Here is a 26,372-nt window from a genome sequence, read left to right as displayed (position 1 = left end):
ACTTATATGCCACCCCATAATGCTTTACAGCACACTCTGAGTAGTTATAATGTCGAAGCATTATTTGCATATTGCCCCCATGAATCTGGGTCCTCATTTTACCGACCTCGGGAGGAGAGAAGGCTGAGTCAACCTTGAGCCCATCATGATCGAACTCTAGGCTGTGGGCAGAGTTTGCCTGCAATACTACATTCTAACCACTGGGCCACCAGGGATCCCAAAACATGGCTAAATAAAATGAAAATATAGGTATCACCTGCGTAAAAGCAGATGAGGAGGGCTTTCCAGATGTTGGTTGACTGTTTTCCAGCTCCCTTCAACAGTTACCAGGCTAGCTAGGACATTTAACATCTGGAAGGCCACAGGTTATACCACCCCTACCTCTGTATTTAACTGGGGGGGGGGGAAATCTACTAGCAGGTATAATATAAATCAGCCTTCACCAACCCCTATCACCCACAGGCTGACTTCCCAATGGCTGGGCTAACTATATGTCTGTAGATATTCTCAATCATCCAGGTCATGGATGTCCTAAAGGTGCTTTTCAAAAGGCAACTGGACTTTGGGGTTTTTAATTTCAGTGAAATTCAAATTTTACTACCAGTTGGGCATGGCTCGGTGAGTGTCGCAGGGGAAGGATACTGCAAAATCTCCATTCTTACCCCACTCTGGGGCCAGTCAGAGATGGTATTTCCCGGTTCTCCAAACTACTCAAAATTTCCGCTACCGGTTCTCCAGAACCTGTCAGAACCTGCTGAATTTCACCCCTGGTTTTTTTCCCCCAGAACTGAAAAGCTTCTTGGATGAGAAGTGAAACGTTTTCAAGGGGGACAGGGGAAGCCAGAGTGTCAATTTGCCTTTTGAAAAGCACCTTTGGGCTGACTACACTTTATGGGATTTAAAACCTTTGTATCTCCATAGAAGGCTGCTGCAATATATTTTTTTCCTAGCCGAAGCCTGTGTTTTGACTCACTTCCCTTGTGTTTGCAGAACTTTTAATCAAACCGTTGGAACCTTTGAAGAACTTCAAGCCTACCTCGTGGGTTATGTGGCAACGTTGGCTCGAGACGATGAAAAAAGGCACGCTCAGTAAGTCTTCCCAACCGGTTTTTGAAACTTTAAGGAAGGTAATCTCAGCAATGTTGTGTTAAATTAGATGGAATTGGAAGCAGCGGGCTTATAAAAAAAATGCACAACAAATCCCACCACCTCTGGTGTTGCTACTTTGGTAAACTTTTTGGCCAACACTTTGAAGCTTAAGAAAATCAACATGCATGGATCAACACTTAGGAATGATGGTAAACACAAGGTTTTGTTTTAATGAATATAAGATGCTGCCCTTTTCTTCCAAATGTTTTCTGTAAAATTGTTCAGCAATGACACATTCTAAACCAGCTGTAATTTCATATCTGGGCCCTTAGTGTGTCTTCATAGTGCATGTAAGTGACAATTACTTAGCACTTTTTCAAGCTTCCAACATCTTTTCCATAATTCAGCGTCCTCACTTCACCTTCTGCTCTTTACATAAATATGTTCAATTTGGATTCCCTGTACAAGAGGACAGGAAAATCTTAAACGTGCAGGTATAAAATGTTTGCAATCTTAAGTCCAGCAGCCTGCTAGTAATTTCCCCTAAAACCAGACAGACTCACCTGAGACCAGTAATTTGTGCCGTCCCCCAGTGCAGACCCCCTTGGCTGCCAAGAGCCAATAAATCCGGAAATCCAGGCAATTTAAATCAATATTAGGGTTTATAAGGGCGTATAGTCAAGGCTATGATTTTCTCAGTTGCAATGTATGGCTGTGAAAGTTGGACCATAAGAAAGGCTGAGCGCCAAAGAATTGAGGCCTTTTGAACTATGGTGCTGGAGAAGACTCCTGTGAGTCCCTTGGACTGCAAGGCGATCAAACCGGTCAGTCCTAGAGGAGATCAACCGTGACTGCTCTTTAGAAGGCCAGATCCTGAAGATGAAACTCAAATACTTTGGCCACCTAATGAGAAGGAAGGACTCACTGGAGAAGAGCCTCATGCTGGGAACGATTGAAGGCAAAAGAAGAAGAGGATGACAGAGAATGAGGTGGCTGAATGGAGTCACTGAAGCAGTCGGTGTGAGCTTAAATGGACTCCAGTGGATGGTAAAGGACAGGAAGGCCTGGAGGAACGTTGTCCATGGGGTTGCAATGAGTCGGACACAACTTCGCAACTAACAACACCAAGGGTTTATTGCAAGCTTAAGCTTCTACAGGAATCTGACCTACTAATGGCCAAAGGAAATTAGTAGTAGATAAGAGTAAATGGAATTCAAGGTGGGCTGGACTTATATCTCTTGTGAGCGTCAAAGGGCTTGAGACTAATGATGCGTTTGACCCCTCCCTTCGGGCTCAACCTAGTCAGTCTCCTACAGAGTCTTCTATAATTTGGTTTTAAATCTAGTAAGTGATCCACAATTTCTTTTTAAATTCCCATATTATGGGTTATTGTATAAATACAGTGCTTTTCCTCTTAGCAAGGGCAAAGCAAGTATACTTTCAGATATAATCAATGATCTTGATTCCGTATAATGAAGATCATTTCATGGTGTCTTCTAGCACCCTCACTATTGGAAATTAGATTGAAACTTTGGAGATGTGGCCATTCTCCACAGCAATTATAGATGGAGGGAGGGTCCCCAGGTCTTAGTCCCCAACATGATGCTCACCTTTGACCACGCTGGGTGGCAATTCTGGGAACTGTATTTCTCAATATAGGAGAACTTTTGTGCTCAGGGTTGAAATGAGGGGTCATTGGTGCTCCCTGAGCTTTCTTGTTTTCTTGCAGATGTTTCATTGCCCAACTAGGTAACATCATCAGTGGTAATAAGGAGTGGGGTTTGCCCTCAGTTTGTATTCTACTTCCCACATTGTACTTGTCACAGATTTGGAGGGCAAAACCTTGAAATAGCCAAATTTCCCATCAGTCTTATTCTTTCAGTCCTTCTGATTTTAATAGGTTACAGGTAGTCCTCAACTTAGAACCATTTGTTTAGTGACCGTTTGAGGTTAGAATGGCACTGAATGTGTGAATGGTACGTGTGCATCGTTTTTCACTCATACGGCCCTTGCAGCCATCCCCATGGTCACATGATCAAAAATTCAGGCACTTGGCAACTGTCTCATATCTATGACGGTTGCAGCGTCCCGAGGTCACGCGATCCCCTTTTGCGACCTGACAAACAAAGTGACAGGGGAAGCCAGATTCACTTAACAACCGTGTTAGTACCTTAACAACAGCAGTGATTCACTTCACAACTGTGGCAGGCAAGGTCGTAAAATGGGACAGAGGACCAATGTTTTGCTTAGCAACATAAACTTTGGGCTCCATTGTGGTCGTACATCAAAGACTACTTGTCTTCTGCTGGTCTGAAATAAAAACAGGAATGAGCACATGGGAAAAAAGAAATAAAGATTGGTTTTCCAATGAATACCCTGTTTCCCTGAAAATAAGACCTCCCCAGATAATAAGCCCAATTGGGCTTTTGAGCGCATGCGCTAAAATAAGCTGTCCCCGAAAATATTGCAACATAGCAGCAGCCATGAGGTGACCACGCTCGCCGCCTCCTGCACCTCAAAAATAATAAGACCTACCTGAAAATAAGGCCAAGCGCTTATTTCGGGGGTCAAAAGAAAATAAGACCCTGTCTTATTTTCGGGGAAACACGGTAGCCCTTGGATTCTTGCTTCATTACTATAAACTCACAAAAGGCCCTGAGTGCTATAATAAATTCGGATGACTCTTTATGGAACAAATTACTATTTCAGGCCACAGATTTACCCACACCAGGGAGAGAATGCAATTGATATGTAACATCCCCGAAATGTTGCTATTTTATCAGGATTTTAAATAGCTCTCTGGGGTTCATTTGCCTGATTTTTGACATCCGAGGGGGAAGGAGACCTTGTAAATTTCTTTGGATTGCTTCCCTTTTCCTTCCATCAGATTTTCTTTCAAATGGAAGATTTCAAACTCCTTTTGCCCAATTAGTTCTCTTAAAGCAGGGATGTCCAAACTTGGCAACTTTAAGACTTGTGGACTTCAACTCCCAGAATTCCCCAGCCAGCAGAGCTGGCTGGGGAATTCTGGGAGTTGAAGTCCACAAGTCTTAAAGTTGCCAAGTTTGGACACCCCTGTCTTAAAGTTTTCTCATTGTTTTTCCCAGTGCCAGTATAGGTAGTCCTCAACTTACGGCAATTGATGACCGTTCCAAGTTACAACAGCACTGAAAAAAAGGGAGATGGGACCCTTTTTCACAGTTACAACTGTTGCAGCCTCCCCATGGTCACGTGACCAAAATTCAGACGCTTGGCAACTGATTCATATTTATGACGGTTGCAGCGTTCCCCGGGGGGGGTCACGTGATCCCCTCTTTGTGACTTTCTGACAAGCAAACTCAATGGGGAAACCAGATTCACTTCACAGCCACGCTAGTAACTTAACAACTGCAGTGATTCACTTCACAACGACGACAAAAAAGATCGTGAAATGGGCCAAAATTCACTTAACAATGTTGTGGCCCGCCAGCGGAGATGGCAGCAGATTCGGACAGTGAGGAGGTTGGGGAGGAACATGGGCCTGTCCTGGAGTCTGGGGAAAGCTCTGATGAGTTCTCTGCGTTGGAGGCAGAGATGGGGCCAGGGCCATCCGACAGTTATCAGCTGTCTTCGGAGTCGGAGTGGGGCAGAAGAACAGCTGGAGCCTGTTCCTAGTGTGCACATGCGCAGAGCTGCCAGGAGAAGGGAACAGTTAAGGAACAAGAGCCGACTCAGGAGTAAAGGCACAGGTGGATGGTGAATCCCCCCCCCCATAGGGAACAAAGAGGAGTGAAAAGGGAGTGGAGTTTGCAGGAGACAATTTGTTCGTTTAATTAGTGTGGAGAGGGGACCAGAGCCGTATGACAGTTATCAGCTGCCTTCAGAGTCAGACATCAGTGAGGCAGAAGAACAACTGGAGCCTGTTCCCAGTGTGCGCATGCGCAGAGGTGCCAGATGAAGGGAACAGCTAAAGAACAGGGGTCGACTTGGGAGTAAGGCCACAGGTGGACGATAAATGGCCCCTCCCAGAGGAAATAAAAGAGGAGCGAAAGGGGAGTGGAGTTTGCAGGAGACAATTATTCACTTAATTGGTTCGTGACTCTCCGAGACTCCTTGCCAAGTTTTGCAGATATCGGCCTGGCAGCTCTCCAAGCCAGATAAGGTCTGTGATGTAAATCCTCCTTTGAAAGACTTTGCTGGATGTGAATGAGAGGAATTCACAGTCAATTAATAAAAAGTTTTTTTAATTTTTTTTTTTTTAGACAGACATAAACAAGACATAAAACATAAAACCATCTTCCATTACTTACAGTGTGTCGATTGGTTACAAGGTTTTTGTGCATCCTTTCCATAGTCATCACTTGCAATTTACATAAATCACATAATATCAAATCGAATATGTTTATACATTATTATCATTCTACCTCATTTGTTTGACTATCACCATTGTTCCTTCATTTTAAACGAGATACACTAAATATTGGGTTCATTTATATTATGACCATTCATTACATCATCTTCAATCTACCCAATAATAATATATCTTTGTTATATTCAATATCCTTCTATTATTCTTGTATTGATAACGTCCTCTAATATCTTTCATTTCCATGTTTTTTTTAATCTAACCATTGATAAAATAAATCCCATGTCTTATAAAATTGTTTATCTTGTTCTCTAATTGCAAATGTCAATTTACTCATTTCAGCACATCCCATTATTTTAATAAAAGAGTGTGGTTTTTTGGGGGGGTCGGGACAAGGAGTTTGCTTCATGCTCTTGGGCAGCCTAGGTCAGAGCAAGCAAATGTTTCGCTTAGCGACTGAAATTTTGGGCTCAACTGTGGGCGTAAGTTAAGGACTACCTCTATTGAATTCTTGATTGTACAGCCGACTTGCATCCTTAGGATAAATATATTCGATTTCAAGGCCTCTGTAAATGCTACAGGCTGATCTTATCAAACTGATTCTGTTGAACTAGATCAGCCATGGTTATTGTGACAGAAACACAAATCAACAGGCAAAAGACACTCTCCTTCCCTTTGTGGTGATATCATTAAAAGCCAACTTTGCCTCAGGCCCTGTCTTCTTGGGGTGACATCAACCTTGGAATGCCTTGAAGAATCAAATCTCTGTACGCATGTAGACGGATAACGGACTCCCTCCCCCCTTCTCCCATTCACTCCCCTGCGGTCAACAAATAATTCAATGCCCCGTTGAAAAGAATCAGGATTTCTTTCCAAATGGTGAGAAACATGGATTGTTCCTTCCAGTGCTTTCCAGCCTGCGACTAAATCATCTCCTTCCTCACAGCTACCTGGAGTGCCTATGTATGCATAGAAAGGCAGGCTGTAAGTTAGAATAATAAATTCATCATGAACATCATGAGATCCACCATCCTAAGCCATCAGGATGTTAATTCCCAAATACAGATTGCTTCCCGCTACTGTGTTTCACGGTAGCAGGAAGGGGGGGGCAGAATGTCAGAATGCTTAGGAGGGCCCCGACTTTTCGAGTCTGTCTTATCTGCGCTTCCTGGTAAAATACATGGGAAAATCCCATTGGGGGAAAATCTTGACCCTGGAAAAAACAGCTAGGCCTTCTTTTTGGAGGATTCTAATGATTGACTCACCTTGCGGTGGTAGCAGCAACAGCGCCGCCCAGCAAGTGCCCGCTGCTGGCTCACTTCCTCTGCTGCTGTTTGCCACCACTCACACGCATCGCCCTGCCCTCCGTTTTGCCTTTAGATGCCTGCCGGAAGGTATCTGCAGCCGATAACATACAAAATTGGTGATCAAGCCAACTGGCCCAGGAGACCCTGCATAATGCAATAATCGGGTGGGTTCTAGCCGGTACGACCCGGTACGGCCGTACCAGTATTAGTCGGGAGCAGTGGCCACCGTACCAGTCCAACCGCCCGCCTGTGTTCCATACCTGTTTTTGAAGCAACGGGGGCAACTGCGCATGTGCGCATAGCGTGCAGTACCTGTGTGGCCTCCGACAAGCAGCTTGGTGTTGCAGGGGCGGTGGGGTGCGCATGTGTGTGCAGCGCATGTCCAGCATGTGCACAGCGCATGTCCGGCCCGTGCACGAACGGACCATGAGCAGAGTACCGGTCGTGACGGTAAGGGCAAGCCACCACTGGCGATAATACTAGATCACAGGGATAGGTAAACCCAGGGCCAGCCAGGTTTCATGTGCGCCCTGACCGTGCTAGATTTTAGTAGCAACGTTTCTGAATTTCAGAAGTGCGAAAGGCAGGATATTTGGTTTTGGAATCTGAAAACAGATTTATTTCCCATTCAAAATAGATTATGAAATAGGAGCAGGATAAACTAAGAGGAGAGGGGTTTAAGAATGAGAAGCTGAGTGTTTCCCATTCTTAACCTCTTCCCCAAAACACAAGTTACGCCGCTTGGCCTGTCTCAGATAAAAAGAAATGGCGAAGTATTTCCATAGCTTGACAAAAATAAATAAAACAGGTGTGTCTTGTACAGGTAGGCCTCAACTTACAACAATTGGCTTCGTGACCGAAGTTACAAGTGACTTACAACCATTTTTCACACTTACGACCTTTACAGAATCCCCATGGTCATGTGATTCACATGCTTGACAACTGACTCACATTTATGACGGCTGCAGCGTCCGGGGATCATGGGATCCCCTTTTGCAACCCTCGGACAAACAAAGTCAATGAGGAAAGCAGGTTCACTTAACGACCGTGGTACTAATTTAACAGCTGCTGTGATTCACTTAACAAAAATGGCAAGAAAAGTCGTAAAATGAGGCGAAACTCCCTTAACAAATTTCTCACTTAGTAGCAACATCATTTTTAGGCTCACTTGTGGTCGTAAGATGAGGACTACCTGTAGTCACCAGGAGTTGAGCTTGCCTCAAACAGATATTACCTTTTAATTCAGTTTCTGAGCATTTCATCAGCAGGCACCTTTGATTCAAGCCAAATCACAGGCATATTCAGAAATTTGACTATGGAGATTCTCAACCATCCAGATCCTGGTGGTCCCAAAGATGCTTTTTTCAGGAGGCAAATGGACTTTTCTGGTTTTTCTTTGAAGACGTTTCACTTCTCATCCAAGAAGCTTCTTCAGCTCTGACTGAATCATTCTCCACCATCCACCATCTCCACCATCCAGTCAGAGCTGAAGAAGCTTCTTGGATGAGAAGCGAAACGTCTTCAAAGAAAAACCAGAAAAGTCCATTTGCCTCCTGAAAAAAGCACCTTTGGAATATTCGGAAATTGCTTTTCAAAAAGCTAACCAACCACTGCAGAATTTCTCACTTGCGGGCTGAATCAGACTGGTCATTTTATTTTATTTTTATTTTTATTATTAATGCAGAGTCTCTTCCGTGGAGCGGCTCCCTCGCAATCTCTCTCTGGAGATGATTCAGTTGAAAGAAAAAGTTACTCAATTTTCTGCCTCCTGCCCTTTCCAGCACCTGGATATCGTTGCGACTCTGGGCGTCGGTGGATTTGGAAGAGTTGAACTTGTAAGAATTAAGCGTTTAAGCCTCCGACATGCGATTGGGAGGGTGATTTGATACAGTTTTGTGCTTCGTTTGTCTTTCATTTCTTATGACATACATTTATGTATGTGTGTGTGTGTGTGTGTGTGTGTGTGTATGTGTATATGTATATGTAGTCTCTATCTCTATCTATCTCTAGCTCTGTTTATTTATTTTTTATTTATTTATTTCTTGGATTTCTAGACCGCCCCCTCTCCCAAAAAGGGACTCGGGGCGGTGTACAGTCAATGCAGATAAAAATACAATCATAAAACAATTAAATACATTTGGATGGAGGAGATAGGCTGTACAAGAAATATATATATTCTAAAACCCTAAAAACATCCCCAATTAAAAACCCAAACCCAATTAGAATAAATCCCCGGGAGGTAAAACTAAGAAAGTGCCAGGCCAGCTGATTGAAATAGGTGAGTCTTTAACTTTTGACGGAAGGAACGGAGGTCGGTGGTGGTTCGAATGTCGGGGGGGAGGTCATTCCAGAGGGTTGGGCCCATCACAGAGAAGGACCTACTCCTAGGTGTCGCCCGCTGACACTGCCTAGCGGACGGCACCAGGAGGAGTCCCTCCCTGTGTGAGCGGATAGGTCGCAGGGACGTGTGTGGTAGGATGCGATCCTGCAGATATCTAGGTCCTATGCCATGGAGCGCTTTAAAGATAGTGATCAATACCTTGAAACGCACCCGAAAGGCCACAGGTAGCCAGTGCAGCTCGCGCAGGAGCGGTGTTACGTGGGAGTAACATGTACTCCCCATGATAACCCGCGGGGCTGCGTTCTGAACTAGCTGCAGTCTCCGGATGCGTCCCAAGGGAAGCCCCATGTAGAGGGCATTGCAGTAGTCCAGGCGAGACGTCACCAGCGCATGAGTGACCGTGCACAGGGCACTCCGGTCCAGTAGGGGGCGCAATTGGCGCACCAGGCGAACCTGGTGGAACGCCCCCCTTGCCACGGCTGCCACATGGTCCTCCAGTGACAGCTGGGCATCAAGGAGGACGCCCAAATTGCGCGCCCGCTCCACAGGGGACAGTTGTTCGCCCCCTATGGCCAGCGATGGTGTCAGCTGGCTGAACCGAGGTGCCGGTACCCATAGCCACTCAGTCTTGGAGGGGTTGAGTTTGAGTCTGTTGTCCCCCATCCAGACCCCGACCGCTTCCAAACACCGGGACATCACTTCGATAGCCTCGTTGGGGTGGTTTGGGGTTGAAATGTACAGCTGAGTGTCATCAGCGTACAGGTGGTACTCAACCCCAAAACCACGGATGATCTCCCCCAGTGGCTTCACATATGCGTTGAACAGAAGAGGCGAGAGGACCGACCCCTGCGGCACCCCACAAGTGAGTGGCCTCAGGGACGACCTCTGCCCCCCTGTCAACACACATTGCTTCCGGTCGGAGAGGTAGGAGCCGAACCACCGCAGAACGGTGCCTCCGACTCCCATCCCCTCCAACCGGCGCAATAGGATACCATGGTCGATGGTATCAAAAGCCGCCGAGAGGTCTAATAGGACCAGGATAGAGGAAAAACCCCTATCTCTGGCCCTCCAGAGATCATCAACCAACGCGACCAAGGCTGTCTCAGTGCTGTGTCCGGGTCGGAAGCCGGACTGGCGTGGGTCTAGATAGTCGGATTCGTCCAGGTGTCATGGAAACTGCTGCGCCACCACATTCTCAACAACCTTCGCCAAGAAGGGGAGGTTGGAGACTGGACGGTAATTAGCTATTCTCCATTGGGTCGAGCGAAGGTCTCTTGAGCAAGGGTCTCACCACCGCCTCTTTCAAGGCGGTTGGTAAGTAACCCTCACCCAATGAGGCGTTCACCAGGCCCAGAAGCCAGCCTCGTGTCACCTCCCAGGCTGCCAGTACCAGCCAGGAGGGGCACGGGTCCATTGAACATGTGGTGGGTCGTAGCCGTCCACGCAACCTGTCCAAATCCTCGGGGGCAACAGAGTCAAACTCCTCCCAGAATGGTCTCTCAAGACTCGCTGTTGACGGCTCGTCTGGTCCACTGACGGAGGTCCATCCGCTCCGGATCTGATCGATTTTGTCCTGAAGATATTCCCCAAACTCCTCTGCTCTTCCCTGTAAGGGTGTCTCTCGCGTCCCCTGCGATAAAAGGGAGCGGGTCACCCGAAACAGGGCGGCAGGGCGGTTATCTGTTTATCTATCTATCTATCTAATCTAATCTATCTCTGTCTGTTGATCTGTCTGTCTCTCTATCTTTGTTTATCATCCATCTATCTATTCTATGTCTGTCTGTCTCTAGCTATCTCTGTTTATCGTCTGTCTGTTTGTCTGTCTATCTCTATCTTTCTTTCTTTCTTTCTTTCTTTCTTTCTTTCTTTCTTTCTTTCTTTCTTTGTTGGTCTGTCTGTCTATCTTTGTTTATCATCTGTCTGTATCTATCTATCTTTCTTTCTTTCTTTCTTTCTTTCTTTGTTGGTCTGTCTGTCTCTCTATCTTTGTTTATCATCTATCTATCATCTATCTATCTATCTATCTATCTATCTATCTATCTATCTATCTATCTATCTAATCTATCTCTGTCTGTTGCTGTCTGTCTCTCTATCTGTTTATCATCTATCTATCTATCTATCTATTCTATGTCTGTCTGTCTGTCTCTATCTGTTCATCGTCTGTCTGTCTGTCTGTCTATCTATCTATCTATCTATCTATCTATCTATCTATCTATCTATCTATCTATCTATCTATCTCTGTTTGTTGGTCTGCCTGTCTGTCTCTGCTTATCAGCTATCTAGCTATCTGTCTCTATATATCTATCTAGCTATCATCTATCTAGCTATTGGTGGAGGGTGCATTGCCTCTTGAATTCTATTCTATTCTGCTGTTATTCTGAAGAACTTGAGAAAGGGAGACAACTCACGTTTACGATTCTGACATTGTATTTTCTTTTCTGACGACTTCAGGTGAAAGTTAAGAATGAGAACGTAGCATTTGCCATGAAATGCATTAAGAAGAAGCACATAGTGGACACCAAACAACAGGAACATATTCACTCTGAGAAGAAAATCCTAGAAGAGGCCTGTTCGCCATTCATCGTGAAGTAATTTTAAATTATTTATATGAACCTATTTCTTTTAAAAACAAAAGATCTCTTGCAAAAAATAATAATAATGACAAGGTCTGGATGGGGCATCACTGTTTTCTTCACACTCTTCCAGAAACCATGAATCTCATTGTCACTCTCCATTCCACAACACGCTGTTGTTCCCTGCAATTCCCTTTTGGGCTGTATTTCAAGAGTTGGGAACTTGTGACTATATAAAAAAGTTGAGGATACTCGATTCATTGTCCTTGCATCACTCATCACATAGAGTGAGTTGTTGTGGAGAACTTTTCATGGAAGTTCTTATACACAGGTAATCCTTGACTTACAACAGTTCATTTAGTGACCATCCAAAATAACAATGGCTCTGGAAAAAGTGACTTGTGACCACTTTTCATACTTACAACCGTTGCAGTATTCCCATGGTCACATGATCAAAATTCAGATGCTTAGCAAATGACTCCTATTTATGACAGTTCCAGTCCCCTGGGGTCATGAGATCCCCTTTTGTGACCTTCTGACAAGCAAAGTCAATGGGGGAAGCCAGATTCACTTAACGACCGTGTTACTAACTTAATAATTCTGGTGATTCAAATGGGAAGAAAATGGGGCAAAACTCAATTAACAAATGTTTCACTTACCAATATAAATTTGGTGCTTTCAGTTCCAACTTGGGATTTTCCAAGTAAGCGAGCAATCTATGCTAAGCATGTAATATACTCAAAATGGAGATTCATACTCAAAATGGAGTTTCAGATTTTACCCAAATAATCCAAGTTTCTAACCTTATTCTCTCATTGTCCAACATACAAAGAATCTCTGTCTACAGGTAGGACACTATCGTATTTCATTCAATGGCCCACGATTATCTTCAACTGAAAATGGGTGATTTGAATCTGAATGATTTTTATTACAAACTTTATGGAAGGGATACATTTTCTCCTGAATTTCATGCAAGCCCTCAAATTTAGCATTCTACAAGGCATTCTACAAATTACCTTTGTTCTACCCAGTTTTTAATCCTTGGTGATTGTTTATGAATGTTCACCTTGGTTGGGTTGAGAAATATTATGTTCTTATTTTACCCAGAGACTCCAGGAGTTTTTTGGAGCGGGGTCAAAATAATTATTCCTCCATGCCCACAATGCTATAGAAATGTGATTATTGTTATGTTACATGGAGTACATGTTATCTTCAACTAGAATAGTTTCCATGCTGCTTCTTTCTTTTTTTTACTTTCTTCAGGTTGTATCGCACCTTCAAAGACAACAAATACGTTTATATGCTCCTAGAAGCCTGTCTCGGAGGTGAGCTATGGAGCATCCTCAGGGACAGGTATTATTATTATTATTGTTGTTGTTGTTGTTATGTTAATCTTTGGTGAGATTCACAGCCTTTGGGGCTGGTTGGTAGCCTAACAGCTCAAGTCCTAACCAAGGACCTAGGAACTGTTAAGGTAACATCGGAGGATATAAGTTGTTCCAAGTAGGGTGGTTTTTTGTAGAGTCAGAATGTTCAAGTCAGGTAAATTTAGAATTTCCAAATAGCGAGGTAGCCCTTTAGGTATTGCTCCAAGGGCTCCAATTACAATCGGGACAACACATAATTTCTTTTTTCGCTCAACTTCAATTTGCAAGTCCCGGTATTTTGTGATTTTTTTCTTGCTGTTTATCTTCAATTCGTGCATCACCAGGTATTGCAATGTCAATGAACCATACTTTTTTCTTTTCAACTATTGTTATGTCAGGTATGTTGTAGGCCAAGTGCCTGTCAGTCTGAATTCTGAAGTCCCATAAGATCTTGACTTTCTCATTCTCTAAAACCTTCTCAACCTGATGGTCCCAGTGGTTTTTGCTGTACTCAAATCCAAACTTTTCGCACAATTTCCAGTGAATAATCTTAGCAACGCAGTCATGGTGTTGTAGGTAGTCAGTTTGTGAAATTTTGCTGCACCCGCTGATCAAGTGGTCGACTGTCTCATCTTTCTCCTCCTCCTCCCCCTCCTCCTCCTCCTCCTCATTATTATTATTATTAATGATTTACTTTATTCATTAAACATGAAACTCAAGTCAACTGACCATTCAATAATTCATTATTATTATTATTATTAGCCCATTTTTTCATTTTCATTTCATTTTAAAGAACATCATTGTAAAGGGTGTAAAAATGTTGCAAGCCATACAGTTGTATAGAATTAGAAGGTTGGAAATTTGCATTATAAAGAAATCAACTTTGAAAGAATTTGGCCTTCAGTCAAATGGTCTCAAATGTAACATATGCTACAAAGTCAAGGTTGGGAAAAAATATTGACAAGCTGAAAGAGTTAATACTGGATGATCTAAGACAGGGGTGTCAAACTCGATTTCATTGAGGGCCGCATCAGCAGAAGTAGTATTCAGCCAGTTCTGACAGGTTCTGGAGAACCAGTAGCGGAAATTTTGAGTAGTTCAGAGAACCGGCAAATAGGCTGGCCCCGCCCCCAGTGCCTCCCAGCTCATCTTCTTTTGTTGCCCTGAACAGGAGAACGGAGCTGGAAAGCAGGTTAGTGGGGTGAGGAGGGAATGGGGATTTTGCAGTATCCTTCCCCTGCCCGGTGGTAAAATTTGAATCCCACCACTGTGCCTCAGGGTTGTGGTTTGACCTTGAGGAGCGGGGATGGAGTGGGCGTGGCTAGGCTGGGAGTGGCCAGCTCAACATCACTAGGGGCACCGGTGGTGTCCTGAACACTGGCAGCGAAATCAGGCTCCCAAGCTCTGTTTTCGGCTGCGGCGGCCTCCTGCAAACCCTCTGCCTGCCAAAATGGAGCTCCATTTTCGCTGGCAGAGGTACTGTGAGTCAGTCCTTCACTGTTTCCAGGGTCCTGTGGGCCAGATCTAAGCACCTCATGGGCCAAATCCAGCCTCCGGGCCTTCAGTTTTGACACTGATCTAAGTGGATCAAATGAGGTTTTTCAAACATTGGTCCTTTATGTAATGGAATTTTTTAAAAAATGAGACTGTGTTTGGTATAGGTTGTCCTCAATTTACAAATTGAGGACTACCTATAATACAAATTGAGGACTACTAATTTACAAATATTTTCTTTGAAGTTTCAACGGCACTGAAAAAAGTGTCTTATGACCCATTTTTCCTAACGACCATTGCAGCATCCCCATGGTCATCTGATCTAAATTCAGATCCTTGGCATGTATTTATGTCATCCCCTTTTGGCATCTTCTGACAAACAGAGTCAATGGAGGAAGCCAAATTTGCTTAACAACCTTGGTATTAACTTGACAACTTGGTTGGTTCAGTTAATAACTGTGGCAAGACAAGTTGTAAAACAGAGCAAAACTCACTTATCAACTGCCTTGCTTAACAATGGAAAATTTGGGCTCAATTGTGGTCGTAAGATGAGGAGTACCTGCATTGTAAATCTGGATTGTTGATGAAATGATGATTAGTCTCAGTCTGCAACCTGTTCCAATGTAGATTTAAATGTAAAGGTTCCCCTCGCACAAATGTGTTAGTTGTTCCTGACTCTAGGGGGTGGTGCTCATCTCCGTATCAAAGCCAAAGAGCCAGCACTGTCCGAAGACGTCTCTGTGGTCATGTGCCCAGCATGACTAAATGGCAAAGGCGCACAGAACGCTGTTACCTTCCCACCAAAGGTGGTTCCTATTTTTTCTAGTTGCATTTTTACGGGCTTTCGAACTGCTAGGTTGGCAGAAGCTGGGACAAGTAACGGGAGCTCTCTCCATTATTCGGGGCTAGGGATTTGAACTGCCGAACTGCCAATCTTTCTGATCGACAAGCTCAGCGTCCTAGCCACTGAGCCACTGCGTCTATGTAGATTTACCTGGTACTAAATCTACTGAATTGAATGCGGTTTACTCCCAACAGTTGACCGTTGAATTTATGAAATGTTTTTTTTTCATTCAAGTGAGAAAAGGAAATATCAGATTAATATTTCACGATATTATAAAATAGGGTAAAGTACTTTGTTTTTCTGACCTTTTGAGAAAGAAAATATAAATATGTATTTGTAAAAGCTGGTGAATAATTTTTTCTAGCTGGTGGGGGAAATTCCCAATCTTGGATCTTAATATAATGTATTTCAGGATCTGGATTGTTAGAGACTGATCGATAAATGAGTTTTAGAGTAATGGGGACTGAAATCAACAATTCAAGTCTGACTGCTGTTAAAAAAAAAAAGGCCAGTTCCATGCTTGGAATCATTAGGAAGTAAATGAACTCAACAATTCAATTCTGTAATATTCTTGTTTAAATTTAAGGTGAGATCACAATTAGAATGTGTTAGCAGACCAGAAAAGCAATAATTTAAAACTGAAAAAGGGCAATCAAAATTCTTATGGATTAACAAAGACTAGAGTGCCTCTGGGTTTTGGTAGGAAGCTAAGGAATTTATGATACAGGCATTAAGAATTATCCATGATATATAAAATGTAGACCAATTCTTCCTTCTCACAATGTTCATTCATTAAAACGAAATTAAAACTAAATGTCGGGGAATGATCAAAGGAAAGGCGTAATTAAATGACAGCACTTGCTTCCATCAGATGTTGTGATAGCCACTAATTTAAACAGGCCTGCAGAAATTAATGGGAAAATGGATTATCAGTGTCTACTAGATTTGAATGCTAAATAGCAACGCGAGAATCACGATGGGCCTTTGAATATCATCTGCTGAGGAAGAAAAGGTTAAGTGTCTTGAAGGTCCTTTTAGATTAGCGTCATCAGCCGATGATGGAAATAAGTAACTTTACAAGCAAGTATTCTCCCTCTTTCAACATCCTTTTTCCTCCATGTTGACCTCAATGTTGACCTCCTGTAGGCTGTGAGGATAATTTTACTTCAATGGAGCTGATTATTTTGGGTATACATTGAATTACTTTATTGATGGTTTATTTTGTTTTATTATGTTTATGATTTTACTGTATCTCTTCAGAGTCTATTAAGGCTGAAAGAGGAAGGGTTGACAATAATGTGACAATAAAAGCAATCTTCTTTTTTCTTTTTCTTTCCTTCCTTCCTCTTTCATTCTTTCTTTTTCTCTTTCTCTCCTTCCTTTTTCTTCCTTCCATCCTTTCTTTTTTCTCGACTTTCTTTTTCCCCCCTCCCTCCCCCTTTCTTTCTTTCTTTCTTTCTTTCTTTCTTTCTTTCTTTCTTTCTTTCTCTCTCTCTTTCTTTCTCTCCTGCCTTCCTTCCTCTTTCTTTTTCTTTTTTTTCTACCTCTTCTCTCTCTCTTCTTTCTTTCTTTCTCTCTCTCTCTTTCTCCCCTTCCTTCCTCTTTCTTTTTCTTTCTTTTTTCTCTACCTCTTCTCTCTCTCTTTCTTTCTCTCTCTCTCTCTTTCTCTCCTTTCTTCCTCTTTCTTTTTTCTTTCTTTTTTCTCTACCTTATCTTCTCTCTCTCTTCTTCTCTCTCTCTCTCTCTCTCTCTCTCTCTCTCCTTCCTTCATTCCTCTTTCTTTTTTCTTTCTTTTTTCTCTACCTTCTCTTCTCTCTCCCCCCTTTTCTTTCTCTCTCTCTTTCTCTCTTTCTCCCCTTCCTTCCTCTTTCTTTTTTCTTTCTTTTTTCTCTATCTTCTCTCTCTCTCTTCTTTCTTTCTTTTTTCAGAGGTAGTTTTGATGAAACCACTACAAAGTTCTGTGTTGGCTGTGTGACAGAAGCTATTGAATATTTACATTCTATGAGCATAATCTACAGGGATTTGAAACCAGAAAATTTAATTTTGGATGCCCAGGGTTATATAAAATTGGTAAGTATTTTTTTTTTAAGATGAAGAAATATAGGGGCATTCCTAAGAGAAGTTTGTTTGGCATTTGGTATGCAGCCATTCAAAGAACAGTTTAAGATCTTATATCTTTATACCTCTGTGCTACTGAAAATAAGATTATTTTATCTTGAAGGTTTGTGGAAAGACATATATTGATTTATACTTATGTTTAACACCAATGCATTTACAGTACATATTATTTCTCATTAGAAACAATCCTGACTCTTTCTTTCTAGACTGGTAATGTATTTTCCTGTCACTAACAAGTTCCTGCATTGTTCACACTCGATCAAAACTATACAGTGAGAAGAAAATATATCAGGGATTTCTGATGTGAAATAGGAATAGGAATATTCCTTATGGACCAAGTGATTGGACACACAAGGAATTTGTCTCTGGTGCACAAGCTCTCAGTGTACCTACAAAAAACAAAGTGGTAGGCCATAGATCATAAATCATAAGATACAATCATAAATTATAAGATACAAACAACAAGTGATAAATCATAAGATACCAATAGGACAATGGTTCTCAACCTTCCCAATGCCATGACCCTTTAATACAGTTCCTCATGTTGTGGTGACCCCCCAACCATAAAATTGGTGTCTCTGTTCCTAAGACCATCGAAAATATGTGTTTTCCGATGGTCTTAGGCGACCCCTCTGAAAGGGTCGTTCGACCCCCAAAGGGGTCCCGACCCACAGGTTGAGAACCACTGCAATAGGAGAAGGTAATAGGAAAGACAAGAAGGTGAGAACATGAGGAAGATGAGAAGGATAATAGCAGAGGTGGTATTCAGCAAGTTCTGACCAGTTCTGGAGAACTGGTAGTGGAAATTTTTGAGTAGTTTGGAGAACTGGTATAAATATCACCTCTAACTGGCCCCGACCCATCTATTTGCTGCCTTCTAGACTCCCAGCTGATTGGCTGGGTTTTCTTCTGTTGCCCTGCACAGGAGAACGAAACTAGAAAGCAAGTTAGTGGGGTGGGGAGGGAATGGGGATTTTGCAGAATCCTTGCCCTGGAGTGAGGTGGAAATGGAGTTTTTACAGTATCCTTCCCTGCCATGCCCACCAAGCCAAGCCACACCCACCAGGCCACGCCCACAGAACTGGATAATAACAACACAGCCTTACTACATGGTTAAATATCTTTAGGCATAAGACAGTGCTTGCAGTCAAATCCCAATTACTAAGGACTGATGGCAAAAGACAGATGTTACTCTTTGGGTTATACTCTTTCCAAGACGCATTGAGTCTAGGACCCCGATTGGCGGGCGGCTAACTGCCCCGTGCGGCCAACGGGCCAGGACAAATGGTGTTTCGGTGAATGGACTGGGCTGAAGGGCACGGGGCAGAAGGCTGGAGACCCATTGTCCAGGGTGAATGGCTGGGGAGGGCCAGCCAAGGAGGCAAGCTGGAAGTAAACGGGCGGACGTGGGAGCAGGGGTGAAATTCAGCAGGTTCTGACAGGTTCTGAAGAACCGGAAGCGGAAATTTTGAATAGTTTGGAGAATCGGCAAATACCACCTCTGGCTGGAGGGAATGGAGATTTTGCAGTATCCTTCCCCTGCCACGCCCACCAAGCCACGCCCACAGAACCGGTAGCAAAAAAAATTGAATTTCACCATTGGGCAGTAGCCTGGAGGAGAAGGAGGCGTGGCCAAGGGTCAGAGCCTGATGGTTCCCTTCCGGCATCTAAGTAGCCACTGTATAAGGAAGAATATTGAATCCATCTCAGTGGAAGAAGTTCTTATAGCAGATGTTAGAAACAAGAACAAACAACCTGAGGTAAAACTGTCCAGTAACAGCATCTTCTCCTCCTCACAAGGTTGACTTTGGGTTTGCTAAGAAGATCAGAGCAGGGCAGAAGACCTGGACCTTCTGTGGGACTCCTGAATATGTCGCCCCTGAAGTCATTCTGAATAAAGGCCACGATTTCAGTGTGGATTTCTGGTCCCTCGGAATCCTTGTGTATGAACTGCTTACAGGAAAGTATGTCCCAGGGGACTGGATTCTTCTGGTCTCCATTGAGGCCCATATCGTGCTCATAGGGGGTGTGCTTATAAATGAGAGAGGAGCCCACAGCTCCAGGATTGTACACAACTCTTGTCCTACCTCTGAATGGCCCCACATGGATCCTTTTGCTTTCTAATCCGGTTCTTTGAGAATTGCTTACGCTTCATCTTTGTGTGCAAAAAATAGAGAAGGATTGGTGTGGAAAAAGCCAGAAAGAAAGGGTGGTAGATGAACCAGACCAGTGGTGGGTTCCGGGCAGTACAGCCCAGTACAGCCGTACCGGTAGTAACTGGGAGCAGTGGCCACTGTACCAGTACGGTGCCTCGTTTGGCCCACCCGCATGCACGCCCGCGTTCCATAGCTGTATATAACGCGATCGGCCAATTGCGCATACTCGCACAGCATGCAGTGCCTGCGCAACCTCCGCCAAGCAGCTGGGTGTTGCAGGGCAGTGGCGTGCACATGTGTGTGCACATGTGTGTGCAGTGCGTGTGCCCGACTAGGATGCCCAGGTCCATGTGCAGCGTACCGGTTGTGATGGGGTCCGGAACCCACCACTGAACCAGACTCTGCTCAACAGTTGCAATTGCTGATGGTGTCAACTCTGAAGCCGGCCGACTGAGGCCATCTTGAGACTTCAGTGCTGACACACTGGAGAAGAGGGATAGCGAGGGGGGGAATAGAGACAGTTTGGGAGTTGTAGTCAAAACAAAATACTTTCTCTTGGGAAACAAGGACATCCTGCATGTGTTCGGAAGGAGGGGGCTGGGGTCACCTAGCAACTGGACAGTATCCTGATTGGACAATGTGACAGATTGTTTAGAGAAAGTGACCAATTTTTACTTTAAATTAGGTGAAAACCGCAGGAATATTCAGAGTCGGTTTTCACCAGCCTGTGGCAATATGACATATCCAATTTATATCTATTCTCTGAGGAATTTGCCTACCTCAGAGTTTTGTCTGCTATGGGTATGTTAGGTGGAACCCTGACAGATAGTTTTTCTCAAGATGTGGAGTGCCTTTTTTATGGCAACTATTCCTCAGCTGCGTTTTGGGGCAAGGTTGCCAAAGTTTTAGCTCATCGGTCTTACTTTTGTGCTTCTCTTAACAACTCTGACAAGAAAGATCGTAAAATGGGCAAAACACACTGAACCACTGTCTTTTTTTAAATTTGGGTCATAGGTTGAGGACTTCCTGTAACATCCCCCCCCCCAAAGTCTCCATGACATAAAACACAAGTTATGAGAAAACCAGTTTGTGATACATCACAAGTCTTTGTTTAGAGGAACAGCCTAGCACGTAGAGAAAAGATGCTAGGTCCAACACACAATTTCTTTTTTTTTCATAACCATGTATTTTCTCTCCCTCCCCTTCCCTCAATTTTGAAATGACACCTACTCAAGTCCTCCCTTTACCGGAGTCGATCAAATGATGACCTACAATTTGATTTTAAAAGGCGTTGAGAGGCTGGATTTTCCCAGAATAATAACCAAGCGCCCTGAGGATTTGATCCGGCGGCTTTGCAGGTGAGAGGAGAGCAATTGTGTGGCAGAGGTGTGAGAAGAATAATTGAGCAGGGTTGTATTTCCTTGAATACCCAGCGTCCAGCCAGATTTTAATCCAAAATCTTATGTTTGTTGGTGTTATTCAGCAGTGTAATTCCATACAGATCTATTTGCATTCAGTTTTGGTCGCCACGATGTAAAAAAGATGTGGAGACTCTAGAAAGAGTGCAGAGAAGAGCAACAAAGATGATTAGGGGACTGGACACTAAAACATATGAAGAACAGTTGCAGGAACTGGGTATGTCTAGTTTAATGAAAAGAAGGACTAGGGGAGACATGATAGCAATCTTCCAATATCTCAGGGGTTGCCACAAAGAAGAGGGAGTCAAACTATTTTCCAAGGCACCTGAGGGTAGAACAAGAAGCAATGGGTGGAAACTAATCAAGGAGAGAAGCAACTTAGAACTGAGGAGAAATTTCCTGACAGAACAATTAATCAGTGGAACAGAAATTGCCTCCAGAAGTTGTGAATGCCCCAACACTGGAAGTCTTTAAGAAGATGTTGGATCGCTATTTGTCTGAAACGGTATAGGGTTTCCTGCCTAGGCAGGGGGTTGGACTAGAAGACCTCCAAGGTCCCTTCCAACTCTACTATTGTATTGTATTGTATTGTATTGTATTTAGATCAGTGTTTCTCAATCTGGCAGCTTGAAGATGGGCGGACTTCAATTCCCAGAATTCCCAGCCAGGCTTGATAGCTGGAGAATTCTGGGAACCGAAGTCCACACACGTCTTAAAGTTGGCAAAGTTAAGAAACACTAAATTACAGCCTGATTGAGTTGAGTTTTTAAAAAAGACTGTACAGTAATTGCTCCCTCTTTACATATTTGCATACTCTCCCTTTGCATAGTTATTTGTATGAGAAGAACTTAAGATCTTAAAATAGGACTGCCTAGATTATTTTTATGATGAGGCAGAAAGACAATTGGGACAATTATGTAAAAATCTCTTTCATAGGTCTCTTATTAAAGACATGAAGCTCTCACCAACCTAGGTGCCCATAGATGCATGGAATTTAGAATATAGAATAATAGAGTTGGAAGGGACCTTGGAGGTCTTCTAGTCCAACCCCCTGCTTAGGCAGGAAACACTACACCACTTCAGACAAATGGATATCCAGCATCTTCTTTAAAACTCCCAGTGTGGAGCATTCACAACTTCTGGAGGCAAGTTGTTCCACTGATTAATTGTTCTCACTGTCAGGAAATTTCTCCTGATTTAGACCAAGGTCCCATTGTTATCAGTGGATATCCCACCTGGGAAGTGTTCTAGATTATTTAATCTGCCTTCCTCAAACAAGCAAACATGAGATATCTTATCTCTTCAGATAAGTCAATAAAACTCTTAAGAATTACACCTTTTACAATTCATTAAAAAAGGAGGTAGAAGTTTAACCAGGGCACTTAATGATAGTGCAATTTCATTATATTGTTAGTGACCCAGAGTCATTTGATATGACATGAGTGATGAAAGAAAGAACGGAAAAAAGAAGGAAGAAAGAAAAGAAAAGAAAAGAAAAGAAAAGAAAGGAAGAAAATGATAGATGATAGATAGATAGATGGATGGATGGATAGATGGATGGATGGATGGACGGACGGATGGACAAAGAGAGAGGGAGAGGGAGAGAGAGATGATAGATAATAATGATAGATGATAGATAGATAGATAGATAGATAGACGCACAATGAGAGAGAGAGAGAGAGAGAGATGATAATAATGAGATGATAGATAGAAGATAGATAGATAGATAGATAGATAGATAGATAGAGATAGATAGATAGATAGATAGATAGATAGATAGATAGATAGATAGATAGATGATAGATAGATGGACGGACAATGAGAGAGAGAGAGAGAGAGAGAGAGAGAGAGAGAGAGAGAGAGAGAGAGAGAGAGAGAGAGAGAGAGAGAGAGAGAGATGATAGATAATAATGATAGATAGATAGATAGATAGATAGATAGATAGATAGACAGACAGACAGACAGACAGACAGACAGACAGACAGACAGACAGACAGACAGACAGACAGACAGATTGGATTGATCGATTGATTTCAGTACAGGTACTGAATGGTTGACTTACAACCATCCGCTTAGTGACTGAAGTTACAACGCCACTAAGAAAAGTGACCTATGAGCATTTTTCACCCTTATGGATCATTGCAGTATTGCTGTGGTCACATGATCAAATTCGGATGCTTGACAACTGACTTGTATTTATGACAGTTGCAGTGTCCTGGGGTCTTGTGATCACCTTTTGCGACCTTCTGACAAGCCAAGTCAATGGGGAAGACAGATTCACATAGTAACCATGTTACTAACTTAACATCTGCAGTATCACTTAACAACTGTAGGAAGAAAGGTCATAAAATGGGGCAAAACTCACTTGACAACTATTTTGCTTAGCCACGGAAATTTTGGACTCAATTGTAAGTCGAGGACTACCTGTAGGGATTTTATTAGCCCTTCCAGATCTTTCTTTAAAAAAAAATCTATGACATGTCTCCATGTCATAACCCGCTAACTTGTATGGCTTCTTTGTGGAGCGTAAATATTTTGGGTAAATTGCTAGCAACTACTACAGGGCTTTAAAACTGAGCACTTAAGTAATGACGGCTTGTGTACCATTTTAAAGTGTAGTCTGCAAAGAAGCATAGTAAGAATGGAAGTTTGTTGAAGACTGAATTGCTGAGATTGCGGCCTCAGATGGCCTCAAGGTCTGAAGGCCCATGACGCAACCATGTTGGAAAGTGATTATTCTCCTGGAAACTTTGCCTGGAATTCTGTCGTAAAAGAAAAGAACAGAACACCAAGAAAAACAGAAAGATCTAAGGCAGTGATGGGTAACCCTTTTTGTTATTGGGTGCCAAAAATGCGAGATAGTGCATGTGCGCGCCAGCACCCATAATGCAAAGCGCCCCCCCACATGCGCATGAGCGCATAACCCCCACATGCTCCTCCCCATGCAGGCCACACTGCTCGTCTCCAAACTGAACTTGCTATTTCCTCTGGGGAGGCCGTTTTCGCCCTCCCCAGGCTCCAGGAAAGCCTCCGGAGCCTGGGGAGGGAGGGCAAAAAATGGGCCCAATGAGCCAACCGGAAGTTCGGAAACAATCCGTTTCTGGCTTCCGGAGGGTCTCCAGCAGGCCGGGGGAGTTCGTTTTCGCCCTCCCCAGGCTGCGGAGGCTTTCCTGAACCCTGGGGAGGGCAAAAACAGGGCTCCCCTGGCCCTCTGGAAGGCCAAAAATCAGTTGGCCGGCACACCCGTGAGTGCTGGAGCTGACAGCTCGCATCCCGGCAGATATGGCTCTGGGTGCCACAGGTTCACCATCACGAACCTAAGAGTATTTCATTCTCGTCATCACAGGATTGGGGTTTTGGACATCTAATACAAGTAGTCCTTGACTTACGTTCATAATTGGGACTAGAAATCTGGTCATAAGTCATTACGGTCATAAATTGAGGCACCCACATGACCTGAAGTGTTTCTCTGACATTGGTGTTAAGCAAATGTAGCTGTCATTAGGTAAATTAAAAACCAGGGAAAAAAATGTTGCAAATCTTGTCCCCCTGATCATAGGTCTGGATGAGTGGTTCAACTATTTATGAAAGCTGAGGTGGTTTAGAGGCCATAAAGGACCTGTTTGTTGGCCATCGTAAATGTAAACAGACATTAAGTGACAGGTCATATTCAAAGACTATCTCTGTAATACCTTTAGCAGGATTTCTTGGCGTTCTGTTCCCATCCTTCAAACAGATTGGACATCATAAATCTTCATTTCTCTGCCTCAAATGAAGTTTCACCTCAACACCCTTAGTCTCCTGCTTTTAATTAACCTACAGCAATGTTAATTATATATGTGAATCATGGGAAGCTTTGGGCTGTCAAACCAGTAATGTGCCAGGAAGCTGTAAATCAGCCTCGGGGATCGCTTTTGGCTGTTACAAATTAATATCTGATTATTTGAGGGCCTATGGGAACTGCTACGAGATATAATTGCCCTAGCACGTACTCAATAAGTCATAGGTTTTAATCCCGTGACTTGGAGAGGGGTTTAAAAAATAATAATAATAACCAGCAGGCCTGGACTTTTCAGATTCCTTAAACACTTCGTGAAATAAAGAACCTGCAGCTGGTTTAAAGCACTTTTTACTTACATATTTGACTTGCTGGTTTTCGGTATGCAAAGTTTATTTCTTTGTGTGTATTTGTGTGTGTGTGTGTGTGTGTGTGTGTGTGTGTGTGTGTGTGTGTGTGTGTACGTGTATATGTATATGTGTATATGTATACATGTATACATATACATATATATATACACATACACATACACACACCGTATTTTTCGGAGTATAAGATGCACCAAGGTTTTGAAGAGCAAATTTTTTTAAAAAAGTTTTTGCACTCTGCAAACCTCCCAAAAACAGCCCGTTTTTCGCAAAAACAGGGTAAATGTGCGTCTTATACCCCCAAAAATACGGTGTGTGTGTGTGTGTATCTCTCCCCACCTCTCTCTCCTTCTCTCTCTCTCGTACACACACTCACACCATATTTTTTGGAGTATGATGCATTCCCCCCCCCCTAAAAGAGGCTGAAAATTTGGATGCATCTTATACTCCGAATGTAGCTTTTTTGAAGCTTTTTTTCAGCTATAATGAGGTGCTAATAAGTGAAGCTGTGTTTCTTTTGCTCGTTTCCCCCCCCCCCGCCCCAGTCCCTAGGAGCACTCTACAAGCCTCCTAAAGCCTATCTATTCCATTTTTATGACAAAAAATGGGCCCGTTTTCGTGAAAAACGGGCCATTTTTCAGAGGTCTGCAGAGTGCAAAAACTTTCTTTTAAAATTTGCCTCTTAAAAATCTTGGTGCGTCTTATACTCCGAAAAATATGGTATGCAGTACTTCTATTTTGTGTGTGTGCGTGCGCAGTACTTCTGTTTTTATATAGAGAAATATTTAATCATTTTACAAAGAATTAGATTCCTGGAGAATAAAGCTATTAATGGGCAATGCTCCATGCCAATTCTCTTTGGTGTCACCAAAACCATCCGTGAAACCTGCAGATTTCTTGTATGTTTTCAAGTTCCATGCGCCTTCCCTAGAAGCAGATAAAGCATCTGAAATACCTGCTCAACCTTTCACCTATGCCCACCAGCCAAAATGACTGAAGATCCTTCAGCTGCCCTACAGATTATCCGCGGCTAGTACAATGTATCTCAAAGTATTAAATCTGTACTGGGAAAACACACTTCTTAGCTTCCAAGGGCCTTTGAACCACTCACTTGTTTTGAGCCCAGCCAACCCCACTTATTGGGTAAGAAAAAATAAAGAGACATCCTGTGTAC

The 26,372-nt window shown here is 43.1% G+C and overlaps 1 protein-coding gene across 1 annotated transcript in view; it reads left to right on the top strand.

Annotated features, from left to right (window-relative positions):
• Positions 1-26,372, top strand: part of PRKG2 (protein kinase cGMP-dependent 2) — a 98,738-nt gene that overhangs the window by 66,763 nt on the left and 5,603 nt on the right. The window contains exons 10-16 of the mRNA XM_081960372.1: positions 991-1,089; positions 8,426-8,576; positions 11,534-11,670; positions 12,919-13,008; positions 17,289-17,430; positions 19,279-19,442; positions 20,870-20,992. Coding sequence (XP_081816498.1) covers positions 991-1,089; positions 8,426-8,576; positions 11,534-11,670; positions 12,919-13,008; positions 17,289-17,430; positions 19,279-19,442; positions 20,870-20,992 — 906 coding nt within the window. The remainder of the gene's footprint in view (positions 1-990; positions 1,090-8,425; positions 8,577-11,533; positions 11,671-12,918; positions 13,009-17,288; positions 17,431-19,278; positions 19,443-20,869; positions 20,993-26,372) is intronic.

This window comes from Natrix helvetica (genome assembly GCF_964273705.1).
Source record: "Natrix helvetica genome assembly, chromosome: 7".
NCBI lineage: Eukaryota > Metazoa > Chordata > Lepidosauria > Squamata > Natricidae > Natrix > Natrix helvetica.
This window is presented reverse-complemented; position numbering and strand designations above follow the sequence as displayed.